General features: G+C 39.4%; 2 protein-coding genes across 2 annotated transcripts in view; one reads left to right on the forward strand and one right to left on the reverse strand.

The window, feature by feature from the left end:
• The window catches only part of ALG6 (ALG6 alpha-1,3-glucosyltransferase), a 31,388-nt gene extending 22,143 nt beyond the window's left edge, over positions 1–9,245 (forward strand). The window contains exons 8-15 of the mRNA XM_070746065.1: positions 74–259; positions 716–851; positions 2,478–2,563; positions 2,936–3,020; positions 5,515–5,585; positions 6,074–6,142; positions 6,274–6,472; positions 8,010–9,245. Coding sequence (XP_070602166.1) covers positions 74–259; positions 716–851; positions 2,478–2,563; positions 2,936–3,020; positions 5,515–5,585; positions 6,074–6,142; positions 6,274–6,472; positions 8,010–8,207 — 1,030 coding nt within the window. The 3' untranslated portion in view covers positions 8,208–9,245. The remainder of the gene's footprint in view (positions 1–73; positions 260–715; positions 852–2,477; positions 2,564–2,935; positions 3,021–5,514; positions 5,586–6,073; positions 6,143–6,273; positions 6,473–8,009) is intronic.
• Positions 9,246–13,817: 4,572 nt separating this feature from the next.
• Positions 13,818–17,138, reverse strand: part of ITGB3BP (integrin subunit beta 3 binding protein) — a 63,023-nt gene continuing 59,702 nt past the window's right edge. Inside the window, exon 11 of the mRNA XM_070746066.1 lies at positions 13,818–14,560. The gene's annotated coding sequence lies outside the window, so the exon portion shown is untranslated. The remainder of the gene's footprint in view (positions 14,561–17,138) is intronic.

The raw sequence follows: 17,138 nt of genomic DNA on the forward strand, positions 1-17,138 counted from the left end.
TGAATCCTGTTACAGTTGCATATTCTTCATTAGCAAGCTCTTTACAGATTGTTGTCCTTAACAGAACAAACATATATAATTCCGTGAGTCTTGGTCTCGCTTTGTGGGGAGTGCTGTTTCTCTCTTATGACTTTGACCTTTTGGGCTCCGTAGCATTTTCTTTTGCTATAAACTACAAACAAATGGAGCTCTACCACGCTTTGCCTTTCTTCTGCTACCTGCTGGGAAAGTGCTTCAGGAAAGGCCTGATGGGCAAAGGGTGAGTATTTTTACAAGCTGACATCCAGAAAATGATCCTGGAATGCACTTAGGCTGTTTTGCTTTGGGAATTTGTGCATGTCATTTATTTCTTGATTAGCTTTCCAGTAGGGATTCATGTCATTATCATCCCCCCTTCCTCCAGAGAAGCATGTTTCTCCTAAGTCATTAAATAACATACTAAATAGTTTTAAGAGTGTCTATAGTGTATCAAAATACACACAACTATCTTTTCTCTTCAACACCTGTCATTAGTTAAGCACAGGTCACAAATGTACACCCATATTTAGAAGATAAGAGTTTGAATATTTTTCTTCTGCTTGGGGGTGGCAGGGAGAGCACATTTAACAGTTTTCCCAACTTTTCTGACAGATGGAAAAGTAAACTTTAAATTTGAAAGTACATGAAAATTCTCTTTCTTTGTGGCTTTATTCCCCCCCCCCTTTTTTTCTTACAGGTTATGGTTGTTGATGAAACTGTCTTTTACTGTCATTCTTTCTTTTGCGATCTGCTGGCTCCCATTTTGTACAGACATTGAACAAATTTTGCAAGTGCTCAGAAGGCTCTTTCCAGTAGATCGAGGTTTGTTTGAGGTATGCCTCATGTTCCCCCTCCCAAGCTTCTTGTAAATGTTTTATATTTTTAGCTCCCTTGAGAAACCTTCACTTTGACCCTTAGGGATTTCATGTGGAAGATACACCAGAAGACTTGTAATATGATCTGGCTTCTCTGACTGTCATTTCTTGCCAGTTATTTAATCCAGCATTTAACCCCTAGCTCAGCTGGCATCTTCTAGGATATTATACAAATAGAATTAATCCCATCGTCAGATCTATAGTTCAGGCATACATTTTTCAAATATATTCCACAATAAATAAACAATGTCCTTTCACAATTTAGAAGTTTAAAAAAATAATTCAATATGAAAAAATGTATTCAATGTTTTTTTTCTTTTTTTAAAAAATATTATAAAATAGAGATTGAGTTAATGCTCAAATTTGCATGGTTAAATTTAAACCATGCAAATCTGAGCATTAACCCAATCTCATGGTTTCCACATTTGGTGGAAAATTTACAATTTGCTTGGTTGACGTAAAGCCTTAAGATGTTGACCATAAACTGGATAGTTTTTATTACTGGTATTACTTTTATTAATTTATTTGTACCAGACATAGAAATAGTGATACACTCTGCAGCATACTCGCATCTGAAAATCATTAAGTACAGCAGTGGTGATGGCACATTATAAGAAACACAGGATCTTATTCCCCAGTCATATATTGACTGAAGTGTTACACGATAAAATAGAAATGTGACACGAAGAATAGAAATTCATAAGCCAAAGGACTGTCAAGCCGTTTGTTTTTCTGACTGTTAATCTCACTTCATGCTTTAAAAACAAAAGAAACATATTGTACATTTTAATGAAATGGGTCTGTATGATCTAAAAACTTCACACAGTTTATTCAGTGTTAAGATTTTTAGAGCTGGCACAGGACTAGCTGATTGGGATATTAATCTGGGTAAACTAAGAAACTGTCTACTAAGCAATGCACAGTAAGTTTATCCTGGGATGCCTATGACAGGTTCCTTGAATTGATTCCCATTTACAGACATATCTTCAGTGCTGATAATTGTAAAACTTGACTGGCTATTAAGCTGGCACCTTATATGTTGGTGGTGCTGCCAAGCACTTGTCACCTTCAGCAAATTTGCAGTGTGCGTTCTGTATTCTTATAAGAGAACAAGGAGATTGTTCAGTTGTTTGTACTAGCTTTCTTGCTGTTATGTCTACACAGCTGTGATTCAAGCAGCTGTTTAGGGATGAGTTTCATGAGTATGCTATCTGCGTGGATACAAATTTAATTTGGAAAGTGATCCTAGCACAACTGCTAATGTCTTTAGACTTCGTGATTTATTAGGGGTTAACTCTGTCATTGCTGGCAGCTAGCAAGTGGGGCTAAATATGTACTAGTAAGAATATGGCAGAATATAGTGTGTCTTCCTATTTGAAAAAAAAAAGTTTCATGTTGCTTTTTAAAATATGGATAATACATAGCTGTAGGTAGTTTTGTAGCATTGACGGTCTGAAAAATCTATGATTTTATGAGAAGGCTACACAGATACGTTTTAATTTCATGTAGATGATTTCTGCCATTCCATGTACATAAAATTATGCTTTACCTCAAAATAATGCGATACCTTAAATATATTTTCAGGATAAAGTAGCCAATATTTGGTGCACTATAAGCATTCTTTTCAAAATAAAGACAATCCTGACAAGAGAAATACAACTTAAATTAAGGTATGTAAAACTCCCCAAGTAATTTCCTATTGTAGTTTTAGCAAACTATGCATTTCAAAGAACAAAAATAATTTAGAATTATTTATGTTATATAGAACTATATAGAAATATATAATTAAATGACCTTAATAAAAAAAGATTATTTCAATATTTTGTGGAGCTGTCCTCTGCTTGCTGATTTATTCATTTGTGATTGAGTCGGATTCAGCTGAATCAGTAACATCATCTTCATTATGAAAGGAATCTTATTTCTCTATAAAAACTGAGCAATACCAAAGTGATCCTAAATAATTCCCATCTGATTCTTGATTCAGAATTAATCTGGTTATTGAAATCAATGGTTTTAATATGATATTCTTACTTTATTTTTAGTTTTGCTTTAACATTCCTAACTGTACTGCCCAGTTGCATAAAACTGACTCTCCAACCTTCACTCAGAGGATTTAAATATGGTTTGGTAAGTGTGTTTAAACATAAAAATTCATAGTTTTTGTAATATGTAATAATATCTTTTCTTTATCTCTGTTACAGTTGATAGGGATGTAGAAAAGGGAAAGGAACAATTCCAATCAGTGATTCCCTATAAAGGTTTTGGGCTAAATGCTGCTGACTTCTCCAATCTTAATTCCCCCTTTCCTGTTTCATTTGATCATGCGAACTAGCATGGAGATTAGGGAGTTGGAAAGAATTTAAGAAATTACATTCTGCGCGCTTCCTCTAATTTATTTGTGTGCGTTTGTGTGCTTAATGGTTAAGGTGTTGGCCTAGAAACCAAAAAACCATGAGTTCTAGTCTTGCCTTAGACATAAAAGCCAACCAACTCACAGGGTGTGTGGTGAAGAAAATAGGAGAGAAGAATAAAAGCTTGCTGCCTTGGGGCGAAGCAAAAATCTAATAAAATAAAATAAATAAAACATTTTTTCCAAAAGAGGCCATCAGTGGCAACTTAAAATTCCATGTTTTGTTTTGTTTTTCTTTTGCAAAGAATTACTTTAATTTTCCATTACTGAAAGAAAATAACATAGTAAAATTGATAAAAACAATTTTGGAATGAAATATTTATTTAGGAGATACAAATTACCCTGCAGCTTTGGGAATCAAGTGTAAGGGATCTTGTTTTTTAAAATTCCTGAGTTGGGAAAATATCCCAGATCTATCTTTTATAATGCTTTGTCTACCATCTTATTATAACTTGTCTCTTTTTAAATATTTGTCAAGTTCTTTTAGTATCCTAGAATGCAGTTTATGAGAGCTTGATTTATGCAGTCCTTGATGCTCTCTGAGCTTGATTGTTTACTTGCAAACATTTCATTACCCACCTACTAGGTAACATCATGATTATGGCGCGTAACTATGGCACTGAAGACATTACCTAGTTTGCTAATAAAATATCCTGAATCAAACCAAGATCAAAGAGCATCAAGAACTTCACAGTTCAATCCTATGAACCACATCTATTCTTTTCTGTTGGAGCTAGCTATTTTCCTATCAATTCTTTAAGGATCTTCAACTACGGTCTCTATTCTGTCATCAACTGCATGCACAAAAAGTTAGGAGATATTTTACTCCATAGAATTATTATAGTAGTCTCTTTATAATGTCCATGGAGTAATTTGGCAATAGAATAATACATGTTAACCTCTTCACAATATCTCATTAAACAGTAAACATGGTTAATGAACAATAAAGAGGGTTCAAAAGATGGGAAATGGACAACTTGCCCCATCCAAGTTGCCACAATCAACTTGCTGCAGCCAATTTTTCAAGGGAGGAGGACATCTGGCCATGACCAATTCACCATGATACAATTTAACAATTCCATTTAATTATTTAAAATAAAGAAATATTATTATTTATAAATATTATTATAATATTATTCTGCACGAATCCCAGCGACCAGTTAGGTCCCACAGAGTGGATCTTCTCCGGGTCCCGTCAACTAAAGAATGTCGCTTGGCGGGACCCAGGGGAAGAGCCTTCTCTGTGGCGGCCCCGGCCCTCTGGAACCAACTCCCCCCAAAGATTAGAATTGCCCCCACCCTCCTTGCCTTTCGTAAGCTGCTTAAAACCCACCTCTGCCGTCAGGCATGGGGGAATTGAGACCCTCTTCCCCCTAGGCCTTTACAATTCTATGCATGGTATGTATGTATGTATGTTTGGTTTTTTATATTAATGGGTTTTTAATTGTTTCTAACATCAGACTACTATTGTACACTGCTTTATTGTTGCTGTTAGCCGCCCCGAGTCTCCGGAGAGGGGCGGCATACAAATCCAATAAATAAATAAAATTTTAATTTTTGCCATTCACATTTCATTCTGTCCCTCCTTTTGCATCCTTTCCTCCATGATTCTATTCCACCATTTCTTTGGGATTAGTGTAACTCTTGTCCAGCAGTGAAGTAGCAAGTCGCCCTTGGTGAATTGTCATAGATCCTAAATGATAAGCTCTAGCACTGTTAGTGGTCTTTGGCATTGGACTGCTACCTGCAGTGTTTTGTCAGAATAGTGAAAACAGGTGTAATAAAAATGGTTCATAAAACTTTTCAGCCAAATTTAGTATTTCAGATCAGAGAGGGAAACTAGAGCCAATTTTAAATCCTTCTTAATTTGTCTAGAACACTTAAGTTTTGCATCAGTGATTTGTCAGTTATGTTGATTTGTTTAGATGCCCTGGTGAGTCACTTACCTGGTTGATGGTTTATGCTCTCATCAAAAACTAATCAGTTAATAAAGCTATCCAGGTAGAAATGCTACTAATTTAAAGCTTTTTATTATATTGTGAGCCTTGGCCAAATAGCCATATTTTATAATATAAATAAAAGCTTTTGGTAATAAAAGAGTGTGAACTGATTGGCCATGGCTAATAGCCCAAAAATGCTCTACATAGACCTGTCAAAAAGTAAAAGCAGATCTTGTCTAACATTTAACATACTTAATTTTCTTTTTCAAAGGTTTGCTCTTCATTGTCTTTCTTCCTTTTCTCATTCCAAGTGCATGAAAAATCTATTCTTCTTGTTTCAGTGTAAGTAGTATTTTATATTAAAAATACTTTCATTATTGTATAAAAGACACTTCACACAGGTATCTGGAAATATGTGTTAGGAAAACTGTAGTGCTGACAAAAATATTCTAGAATAAGTTTCAAGCTCTTACACAAGGACCAATATATTTGTATAACATATAAGTTGTGTGTCCATGGATTTCTGCTCTCCCATTCTAATAGAATCTGGAAGATGAAATCATGGACTTTTTTTTTACACACCAACATACTGAGTATGCATTGAAGATGTAGCTAATCAGCAGTGACCATGCAGGCAGATTCTTTTATTGCAGAGATATCCAGGACATGAAGTATTTCTTACTCCTATTTAAAAATCCATTATTTAGAGCATTAATCCATTTATTTTGTTGTTGGAATATTTTTTTATGATTATCAGGGAAGCAGCGGCTGAAAAGTTATTATGTTTCTTAAACGATGCTTTTGAGCTTACATTTCTGTTTTCCCCTTAGACCAGTCTGCTTAGTTATTCACGAAATTCCTTTTATATCTACTTGGTTTCTTCTAGTTTCAACTTTCAGGTGAGTTTGAATGTTATTTCTAAACAATTCTTCGTACTTGAGAAGACACTTTAAGATTTATTTTACATTGTAATTTTTTTGGCTTGTATAACCTTGCTAGAATTCACAGTAATTCATGTTTCTCTTTACAGCATGCTTCCTCTTCTATTAAAGGATGGCCTTCTTTTGTCTTACACTGTCACAATGTTGGCTTTCCTCCTGGTGTGTACAACTTCTTTTTCAATATTTGAAAAAACATCTGAAGAAGATCTGCAGTTAAAAAACCTTTCCAGTTACCTAAGGAAGTACATTACTTGGTTTAAGACATTTTCAAAAGTTATGAAGAGTTTAGTAAGTAGCTTACAAAAATATATTATGTGTACTAATTTTACTAAGAGCATATTCATGCTTTGCATGTTTTTCTTACCATAGAACAAACCCCTATACAGTGGAACCCCGACATAAGAGCTGCTCTACTTAAGAGCAACTCGAGATAAGAGCTGGGAGGGGAGAGATATTTTTGTTCTACTTACAAGCCCAAATTCGAGATACAAGCGCCAAGGAGCTGTCTCCTGAAGCCAAACGCTAACTTCCGCGTTCGGCTTCAGGAGACAGCTGCGAAGCGGCGCGCGTGTTTTAAAAGGTTGCAGCCGGCCTGGGGGGCTCGGGGGGGGTGCTTGCAGCTTTCTTTCTTGCTCTTTTTCTTTCTCTCTTTTACCTTCCCTTCCTCTATTTCTTCTTTTCTTTCTCCTTCCCACCTTCTTCCCTCCCTCCCTCCCTTCACTCATTCCTCTCTTACTCTCCCCTTTCATAAGTTTCCTTGCTTCCTTCCTCTGTTCCTGTCCCTTTCCCCTTTCTTTCTTTCTTTCTTTCTTTCTTTCTTTCTTTCTTTCTTTCTTTCTTGCTCTTTTTCTTTTTCTCTTTTACCTTCCCTTCCTCTATTTCTTCTTTTCTTTCTCCTTCCCACCTTCTTCCCTCCCTCCCTTCACTCATTCCTCTCTTACTCTCCCCTTTCATAAGTTTCCTTGCTTCCTTCCTCTGTTCCTGTCCCTTCCCTCTTTCCTTCCTTCCTTCCCACCCTCCGTCCATTCATTCACCCATTCCTCTCTTGATCGCTTAAAGCCGGTCCCTGGTGCAAAAAGGGTTGGGGACCTCTGTCCTACAGGATTGGGTGGCAGAGAAGTTGAACATATGTAAATTTAAAAGTTTAAGAAAGTTTACAAGTTAAGTGAAAGAAACTTCATTATTCATTTATATGTACATTTCTTCATTAAAAACATGTCTTTCTGCATAATTTAGACTAACTTTGTGAGTTTTTTGAGGGCTGGAACCAATTAAAATTATTTACATTAATTCCTATGGGGAAAAGTCGTTCGAGATAAGAGCTGCTCGACTTAAGAGCCCAGGTCCGGAACGAATTAAACTCGTATCTCGAGGTACCACTGTATTAAGTTGCCAAGTTTCCTCAGTTAAATTATTGAATTACATTATTCAGTAATGTTGTTATCAAACAATTGCTAGAACACTTTTCAGCATTACATATGAACAGCATCTAGCATCTTATAATCATAATCCTTCAAGTTGACTATTAAAATGAACTCCTTCATCCCTGTGTGTTGCCATGTTAGTAGTGCAGGGAGTACTTTATATACATTAGCAACAGTAGGATTATTTTTATACTTGAAAAATGTATATATTTAATGGTATTTTATTAGCATCAATCCTGACAACTGGTAAATGTGAATGTTATGCTGCGGAGGCATTGAATTCATTGAAATTATTATTTATTTATTAAATTTATATGCCACCCAACACCCAATGAAACCACTTATTGGGTAAAACTGTAGTAACCACCATGCCTTTTCTCTTCTCCTACCCCAACATTCAGTTTTTCATCTCAGTGACTCTGATGAGCATCCTGACTTTAATGAGTTCCACGATGGAGCCTCCAAAGCATCTACCAGATTTATTTCCAGTAGCTGTTTCTGTTGTATCCTGCTTACACTTTGTCTTTTTCTTACTGTATTTTAACATCATTGCAATGTGGGAATCAAAAGATGCTCGGAACCAGAAAAAAATTAATTAATTTCAAGTGCCAACTTGGAAAATTAATAGCTCTTACTTGGGACATACCATTTATGTTTCCAGAGACCTTTGCCTTAAAGCGTTCTATAATGGAATGCAATTCTTTTTGTCACTTCGTGTATTTTCTAAGAAAAGCCAGATGAAAAAATTTACATGTTAATATGTGCTGCTCAGAAGAGACTTGTGCTCACTGTTCTTTTCTGTGCAGTAAAAAAAGAGCCCTTGACACTTGACAGTAAGTTCAAAATAAATCCAGAAAATAAGAAGCATCTCAACAATCTCTGCAAGTTTATTTTAAACAGATATAATACCCCAATAATTTAATAATGTTATGATTGAATTGGTTTAATGTACTTCCCAAAATAAAACATGTTGACGTTACTGATTGTACGTTACAGCAATTACTCATGTCTATTGCTACTAAGTGCTATCTCTTACACCGTATTTGATTACACATAATAAATTGCCTTATACTAAATTTCAGTATCCTCTCTATTATAAGCTTAAAATCATCAAGGTCAAGTGTCAAGTGGTTCAGTGTCATCGTTCATGCTTTCCTGACTTTCAGTACTAACTTCAATAATATCTAAAGGCCATAATAGGAATTACAATGTGTAGCTATGGTTAATACTTTCCATGTACACCAACCTGTAAACCTTATAGTACTGGGAAATTTTTGCACATAAGCATATGGGTAAATGTGGTCACTAGGGTTCAGATAATTGATTTAGGAATAGGGAAATCTGTGTTCTAGTCTTTTCATAGGAATGGAATCTAGTTGTGTAATTTGGGGCCAACCATGCCTTTTCTTCTGACTGGAAAGTTGAAAAAAATCTACCAGTGTGCTGAATTAAGAGGCCTTCATCCTTCAGTAGACTGAAAGAAAGAGAACCTCAGTTCAGCACAAAAACTAGAATGCTTAATTAACAAATCACTCAGAAAAGCTTAAATCATGTTGCAAAATCATGTTGCTTTGCATAGTCTTGTAAGATACTTGCTTTTTCATTATATGACAATTAAAGGCAGTTTTATAATACAAGGTCCTAACAAAAATTATTTATTTATTCATTCATTCATTCGGTTGGGACACGCCGGCAGAACAACTTCTATGCCGCCCAATGTTGAAGGACTCAGGGCGGCCTTCAACAGTATAAAATACCAAAACAGTAAAAAGAAGTCAAATATAGAATCTGAATGATAAAACCACAATTAAAAAACATAATAAACTAACCCAACATGCATTCTTGACTTTCATACAATTTGGCCATGATTGTTGTTGGTTCATGACAATTAAAGGCAGTTTTATAATACAAGGTCCTAACAAAAATTATTTATTTATTCATTCATTCACTCGACTTCTATGCCGCCCAGTGGCAAAGGACTCAGGGCAGCTTACAACAGTATAAAATACAAAAACAGTAAAAAGAAGTCAAATATAGAATCTGAATTATAAAACCATAATTAAAAAACATAATAAACTAACCCAACATGCATTCTTGACTTGCATACAATTTGGCCATGATTGTTGTTGGTTCATGACAATTAAAGGCAGTTTTATAATACAAGGTCCTAACAAAAATTATTTATTTATTCATTCATTCATTCGACTTCTATGCCGCCCAGTGGCAAAGGACTCAGGGCAGCTTACAACAGTATAAAATACAAAAACAGTAAAAAGAAGTCAAATATAGAATCTGAATTATAAAACCACAAAACATAATAAACTAACCCAACATGCATTCTTGACATTCATACAATTTGGCCTTGATTGTTGTTGGTTCATGGCCCCCCGGGTCTGCCGGCAAAGCCAGGTCTTGATGGCCTTACGGAAAACCATTAGAGTGGGAGCAGTATGGACTTTGGGGGGGAGTTGATTCAATAGACCCGGGCTGGCAACAGAGAAGGCCTTCCCCTGCAGCCCCGCCAACCTGCACTGCTTAGTCAACAGGACCTTGAGGAGGCCAACTCTGTGTGCTGTTATAGGTCTCTGGGAGGTATGTGGCAAGAGACAGTCCCGTGAATAGTCTGGCCCTGAGCCATATAGGGCTTTATAGGTAATAACCAACAGCTTGAATTGTGCCTGGAAACTAATAGGAAGCCAGTGCAGCTCACGGAGTGTAAGTGTTATATGAGTGTATCAAGGTACACCCATGACAGCTCGCGTGGCTGCATTCTGGACAATTTGGAGTCTCCGAACACTCTTCAAGGGTAGCCCCATATAGAGTGTGTTGCAATAATCAAGACGGGAGGTGATGAGGGCCTGAGTGGCTTTGCCTAGAGCCTCCTGGTCCAAATAGAATCACAACTGGTAAACCAGGCGAACCTGGGCAAAGGTCCCCCTGGCCACAGTCGAGAGATGCTCACCTGTGGATCCAGGAGAACACCCAAGTTGCGAACCCTATCTGAGGGTGTCAATGTCCCGTCCCCCCTCCGAATAATGGACGGACAGATCAAATAGTCTTTAGGAGGAAATGCCCACAGCCACTCGGTCTTGTCTGGGGTGAGCTTGAGCCTGTTGGCCCCCATCCAGACCCTTACAGCTTCCAGGCACCAGCACATCACATCCACCGCTTCACTGAATTAGCATGGGGTGGAGATGTATAACTGGGTATCATCAGCGTACTGAAGATACCTCACCCAATGCCGTCGGATGATCTCACCCAGCGGCTTCATGTAGATGTTAAATAGTAGGGGGGAGAGGAAAGTCCCCTGCAGCATCCCACAAAGGAGAGGCTGAGGGGTGGATCTCTGCCCCCCCCCCACTAACACCGACTGCAAATGACCGGAGAGATAGCTGGAGAACCACCGTAAAACGGTGCCTCTCACTCCCAATCCCTCCAGCCATTGCAGAAAGATACTATGGTCGATGGTATCGAAGGCCGCTGAGAGGTCGAGAAGCACCAGGATAAAGGAATATTCCCTATCCTGGGCCCGCTAGAGATCATCCATCAGAGCCACAAAAGCAGTTTCTGTGCTGTGACCGGTCCTGAAACCAGACTTCATCAGCTTCATCCAAGGACCTTACCCAAAAAGGGCAGATTGGAGACTGGCCTATAGTTCTTCAATTCGGCTGGATCCAGGGATGGTTTCTTTCCTTCAACGGCTGCAGAAACGACCCCTCAAGGAAGCGTTAATCAACGCCGGGATCCAGCTGCGTGTCATCTCTCAACTGACCGACACTAGCCAGGAGAGCCACGGATCCAGTAGACAGGTGGAAGAACTCGCAGCTCCCATGGCCTTGTCCACTTCCTCAGGGGTTACTCTTCCCAAATGATGGAACTAAGACCTGACTCTATCACGTTGGTCTGAAATGCCCAATTGGTGTCCAGATCATTCTGAATCTGAGCGACTTTATCTGCAAGAAACTGAACAAAATCCTCAGCTCTACCCTGCAAGAGTTCCACCGTTTCCACCTTATTCAGGAGGGCATGGGTCACCCTAAACAGGGCAGCTGGGTGAGAATCTGGCGACGCAATAAGGGTGGTAACGTACGCAGACTTTGTCGTCTCTATCGCCACAAGGTAAGTCCTAATATAGGCTCTTACCCGTGTTTGGTCAGACTCAGAGTTACTGGCCGTCCATGCTTGCTCTAGGCTTCTCTTCTGGCATGTCATCCCATGGAGTTCCTCTCTTCTGCAGTAGAAACCAATCTCCCCCAAGGCAAATATCTTGTGATAGCAGCTATGAGGTGCTCATAAAATTTGAAATTATTCAGCAATTCCCAAGATGGGGGATTCCTGGCATAGAGTTTATAGCTTATAAAATGTTTCCATGTGTGCAGATATATCTGGATGAGAGAAAGTAAGGGCGTTCCTGAATGTGTGAATGAACATGAGAAACATCCATGCCTTTCCAATCTTTTTTATTTCTTTCTCTTTCTTCCCAGTGGTGGGAGAAGGAAGAAAGTGCTCGGCTTACTTTTTTGGTGGAACTCAGCTTACTTTCCTGGCAAGGCTTGGAGGCTGCCTGGCATACCCATCTGCCAGCTCTCCAGTTAGCGCCACTTTCTCCCTGCACCGCCAAGGCCTGGAGGCCAGCAGACCCCTGAGGCCGGTGGAGCTTCGTAGGTGTGCACTATGACACTTCCTGGCCTGCAAAGGGAAGGCGGGAGGGGTGGCAGCAACTGTGCTCTGGCCCAGCAGCGGCACGTCCCATCATGTACTGTTTTCAGAGTATGGTCTCTGGGCTGATGAGGGCCTTGGAGCAGGGAAAAAGTGGCACAGCCTGGAGAGCCAGTGGATGGGCATGCTGGGAGGTCTGCTGAGCCTCGCCAGGAAGATAAGCTGAGCGCCGGCTGGGCCCACACACTCCTGGCCGCCCCTCACTCCAGTGTCTTCCGGAAAGTTGCGGTGGGCAGAGCTGGGCAGGGTGGAGCTATCAGTGCAGCAGTGCCCAGCAAGGAAGGCTGGGTGGAAAGGTGTGGCCAATTGTTTTATTCATGGCGCCGTTGGGCAGATGCGCTGGAACACGTGCAGTTGAGCGGGGCCGGGGCAGTGCACCCTATTCAATCTTCTCCATTCCGGAGTGTTGTGCACTCCCCTCCCCCAATCCTGCATACAAACCACCTGCTCCGTTTTGCAAAAGCAGAGCGATCTAAAGAGGGGAGGGGGATGCTGTAGAAAAGGCCACCTTGTAGTTATGACCATCGCAGCATCCTCATGGTGCTGCCGGTGCTGGGACTGTGTTCCAAAGCAGCCCACTGGCTTCCAACCTAGCGTCACAGGCCAAGTTATCAGAGTGGCGCCAGCGATCGGCCAGGCCGATCTGCAAAGGGAACAAGCAGGTGGCTAAGTGAGAAGCCAGTAGACTGCTTTGGAGCCCCAAGCACCATGGAGATGGCGTGGGTGGAAGGCAGCCTTTTCTGCAGCATCCCCCTCCCCTCTTTGGATCATCCTGCAAGGGGTGGTGCTCAGCCTTTGCATAAATGGGGTGGGCGCTTGTGCAGCAGCCCCGGGACATCTGCTTGTCCTTCCGCCACTCCTCTCAGCATCTGCATTTCCACATCAAGGCCACCTACTGGCCGGGCCGGCCTCAAAGCCAACTTTGGAAGTCAAACGAAGGGAATAAGCTGCTACCTCCTTTTCCCACCATCCTGACATGCTTCCCTGCCTCCCACGTGGCCTTTTAATGTCGTCGTCCCCCCGCCGCCCCATTTGCTACTTAGCACCTCCTTAAGCCATCCCACTGCCCCCCAGTTACCACTTTGGGAACCACTAATTTAGATAAATCCCAGGTGGTCACATCCCCCAGTCATGTGACCACCATTTGTAACTACCTGATGGCTTCCTTAGTGACTTTGTTAGATGCTGTTAGCAAAGATGACAGCTAGAGATCACGACTGTAGGATGCCGCTACATAAGTGTGAGCCAGGTATAAAGTGCCTGAATCATGATCACATGATCATGCTGGGATGGTTATAAATTTGAGGACCAGTCAAAAAGCTACCATAAGGATGCTGCAATGGTCACAACTACAAGGATCCATGGGTAAGTGCTCTTCATTCAGTGCCATCATTTCAAATGGTCGCTGATCAAGTGGACATTAAGCAAGGATTACCCTATACAGAATTAGCATAATTTTTATGCTTGAAAATACTACTTCACGAAAATACTTAACCTTTTAAGGATTGAGCTTTAATGTATTTAGTAGTTTGAGTTCCAATAACACAGAACATATAACATTATTAGATGGTTTCACTAACAATAAAAAATGAACTTCACTGGGAAACCAACATTGCTAAAACAGTAATTACATATATACAATGTTTGAATCTCGTAAGTCTTTATTAACAAATGAAGTGTTCTGTACAAAGATAAATGGAATATTTGCTTGAGTTTGTGTGTGCTGATAAGATAAACAATGTGCTGTAAATTGGCAAGGCATCTTCATTGTTTGTGGTGGAATTGGCAGGCCATCAGAGGCAGCATGGAGCATATAATTACTGTGAAATTTGCAGTTTGTTTGAAGGCCTGGGAAATAGCATCCATCCCTAAAAGTAGACCTTCTTTTAAAATGCAATGAAAAGCTCATTAAATAATTTTTACCAACATCAGGCAATTTTCTTAGGCCTTTTTAACTATGTAGAAAAAATACGATTTATGCCATTACATATTTGTATAAAAAACTATGGCAAGTGTATTATTTACATTGAGATTAACTGGTTGTACAGATTGTAAAGTTTAAATTAGATGCAAGAAACTGTATCTAGATGTGCACCTGCCTGGTACACTGAGCAATCCTTAGCTGGTATTTGCTGGAGAGATAGATTTACAGGAGGGTTTTTTTTAACCTTTTAAGTAGGATCAGGCAGTTGGAGAATCTTGCAGCCAAGCTTGGTATATTCTTAAGAAAGACCTGTAGATTTATTTAAAACACACACATACAAACGATTAAAATAACAGGATATAGCACCAACGTTACACTGTTTGCCATTACTAATTACAATTAAAATATGAAATATAATAGCACATACAAATGATTGGGTAATAAAATATCCCGTTTTCCTTGATGTGCAAAGAAATATTTGTTACAATACAAATGCTCGCTACTATTTTAGTTTATTATTTAAAATGGGAGCTCACCCAAATGTCTTAATATTTCAATAAAGTAAAGAGGAAGATGTTTAACACAACACTGTTATTTCCTGCTGATTATTTGGTTCTGTGTGGCACAAATAAATAAATGTCCTTAATTGCTTTGATAGCAGGCAACTAATAGCTGCCAAGAACCAATAATGACACTTAAGAGTTAGAAGGTTTGGATTCTGAAACATATTACGAATTACTATAATACAAATGAATTTATGTCTCTTCAGCAAATTCCCCTTTTTACAATAAATGGAGGTTATTTTCTAATTATGCACTCTGCTAATAAAAACTCAAGGATGATGAGATGGTGAGAACATGCATTCCTACTACTGCAGCTGCTGCTGTTGGAGGGCCACAGAGTCAACTGTTAGCCCGACAATAACTCATAATCTACTGGAATTCTCCTTTATTGTTACTAGGTAGGCAGTGGTACTTAAACGTTTACGAACCCTTTTGAATTTTCGGACAGTAAGGAGAAACATAACTGTATTAACAAACTCTGTTAACCAATCCTCCTCTGTGGAGGGCACTCCTGGTTGCACAAGTGTCCCCGATAGAAGAGGATGGCTGTATAAGCCATTGAGAAGATGCTCCACCAAACCCCACCAGGACCCTGCTTGCTTTATTCAGGATTCTTATTGGTGAACTCATGTACTATTGTCATGCTCGGTGTTTGAAGAAAGCTGAATATTAACAAGAGAGTTCATCTGTAACGTCAGATACTCTTATTTTACACTACCTGAGCAAAAAAGAAAATACAAGTTGTTGGCAACCATGGATCATATAACTAGATCCCAGCAACTGTTGTATCTATGTACCAGCATACCTATTCTCTGGAACAGATTATGTAGTGATATTCCATGATTGAGTAGCAGAGTTAACCTGTGCTTCCTGAGACAAAATTGCCTCTATGGATGTCTACTATGACTGAATGTTGCCTCCTTTTTCACTGGTGGATCCTTAGCATCCACTTGCCTTCTGCCTACCTCTCAAAGCCAATGGAAAGGCTGCCTCGTAGACATGGATGGGCTACTGCCCGGACATGGGGGAACGCAGTGGGGTAGTGAAACTGGAACTCCACCCCACAGCAACCAATTTGCACTGAAAGATGTTGAAAGAAAATGCAGGGTGTCCTGCATAAGCCATGCCCACAGCGTGGTAGTACAAAAATTTGGTAGCCTTTCACTGCTCGTAGACATGAACTCATCTGGGTTGCACTCATAACAGGATATTGACTTACGTGAGAAAGACATATCTGATTTATGTTAAGGATACGTAAAATGATCTGACATCAAATGGTAGATTCCATAAAATACATTTGTGATGAGTTTTTTTTAAAAAAAGAAAAACTTGGCTTTTTCATTGTTTCCAATGTCCTGGCCATTTTAAGTGCTGTGTTCTGGGTTGTTATTTTATCGTTCATGTGCAAGTTTCTTTTTCCAAACTTTTCCCCACGTAGCTTAGTATTGTACCTGCTACTACTGGTTTACACTGAGTAGAATAAGAGGAGAGTGTTGAAAGTAAAGTACATGGCCAAATGAAATAAAACCACTGCAGGGATGTTGGGAAATCACTTCAATCTTTTTCTTTTTAAATCTTTTCTGCATCAAAAGTACATATGGATGAACAAGTTACATTGTTCATCAGCATATATTCCTGCTTTTGCAGAAAAGTAAAGCAAAAAGTATGTTTGTGTGTTCATACATGCATTACTGTGCTTTTTAGTTACTAATGCTGTCTTGGTTTGTTTGTTGAGCTTTGGTGTACATCCTCGTTCTGTGAAGTACCTGGCATCTTAGGGTGGGCTTCAGGATATTTTCAAGATCGCCAAACCTCCCTTGGCTTATTGTTTAGGATGCACTTTGTACATGCTCTTGTGCTGTCCTGCTGAGCTTTTGAATTGTGTTTCAAAATGCCAAGTATTTCTATTGCTCTCTCACTGGCAGCAAAAAAAAACCCTTCCTGCTTTTGTTTTGTGCTGCACTAAGTTTTGTTGCTCAACTTCTGCTGATTCAGCTCCAAGTATATATGCTTCTTTCATCCCTTGAGCAGTTTGGAGTGCATTTTTCTTTCTAGTTGAACAACCTAAGACAGTACTATTAGTTGTTTTTCTTACTGCTGTACTCTTCAATAAAGTTATATTTATTAATATAGGCGTTATAAGCCTCAGAGCTGCAGTGCAAACTGCAGTCCACTTGCTCTGGTGCTACAACAGCAACAAAGAAGGGAGCAGTATTTATTTCATAGAATGAGAGGGTGAGCAGGCCACTATTCAACTCAGAATCATCCACTTTTTTCAGTGATGCTGAAGCACAGGCCTGCCATCTTGATTGATGCAATGCTGA

The sequence above is a fragment of the Erythrolamprus reginae genome, chromosome 3 (assembly GCF_031021105.1).
Source record: "Erythrolamprus reginae isolate rEryReg1 chromosome 3, rEryReg1.hap1, whole genome shotgun sequence".
Classification (NCBI taxonomy): domain Eukaryota; kingdom Metazoa; phylum Chordata; class Lepidosauria; order Squamata; family Dipsadidae; genus Erythrolamprus; species Erythrolamprus reginae.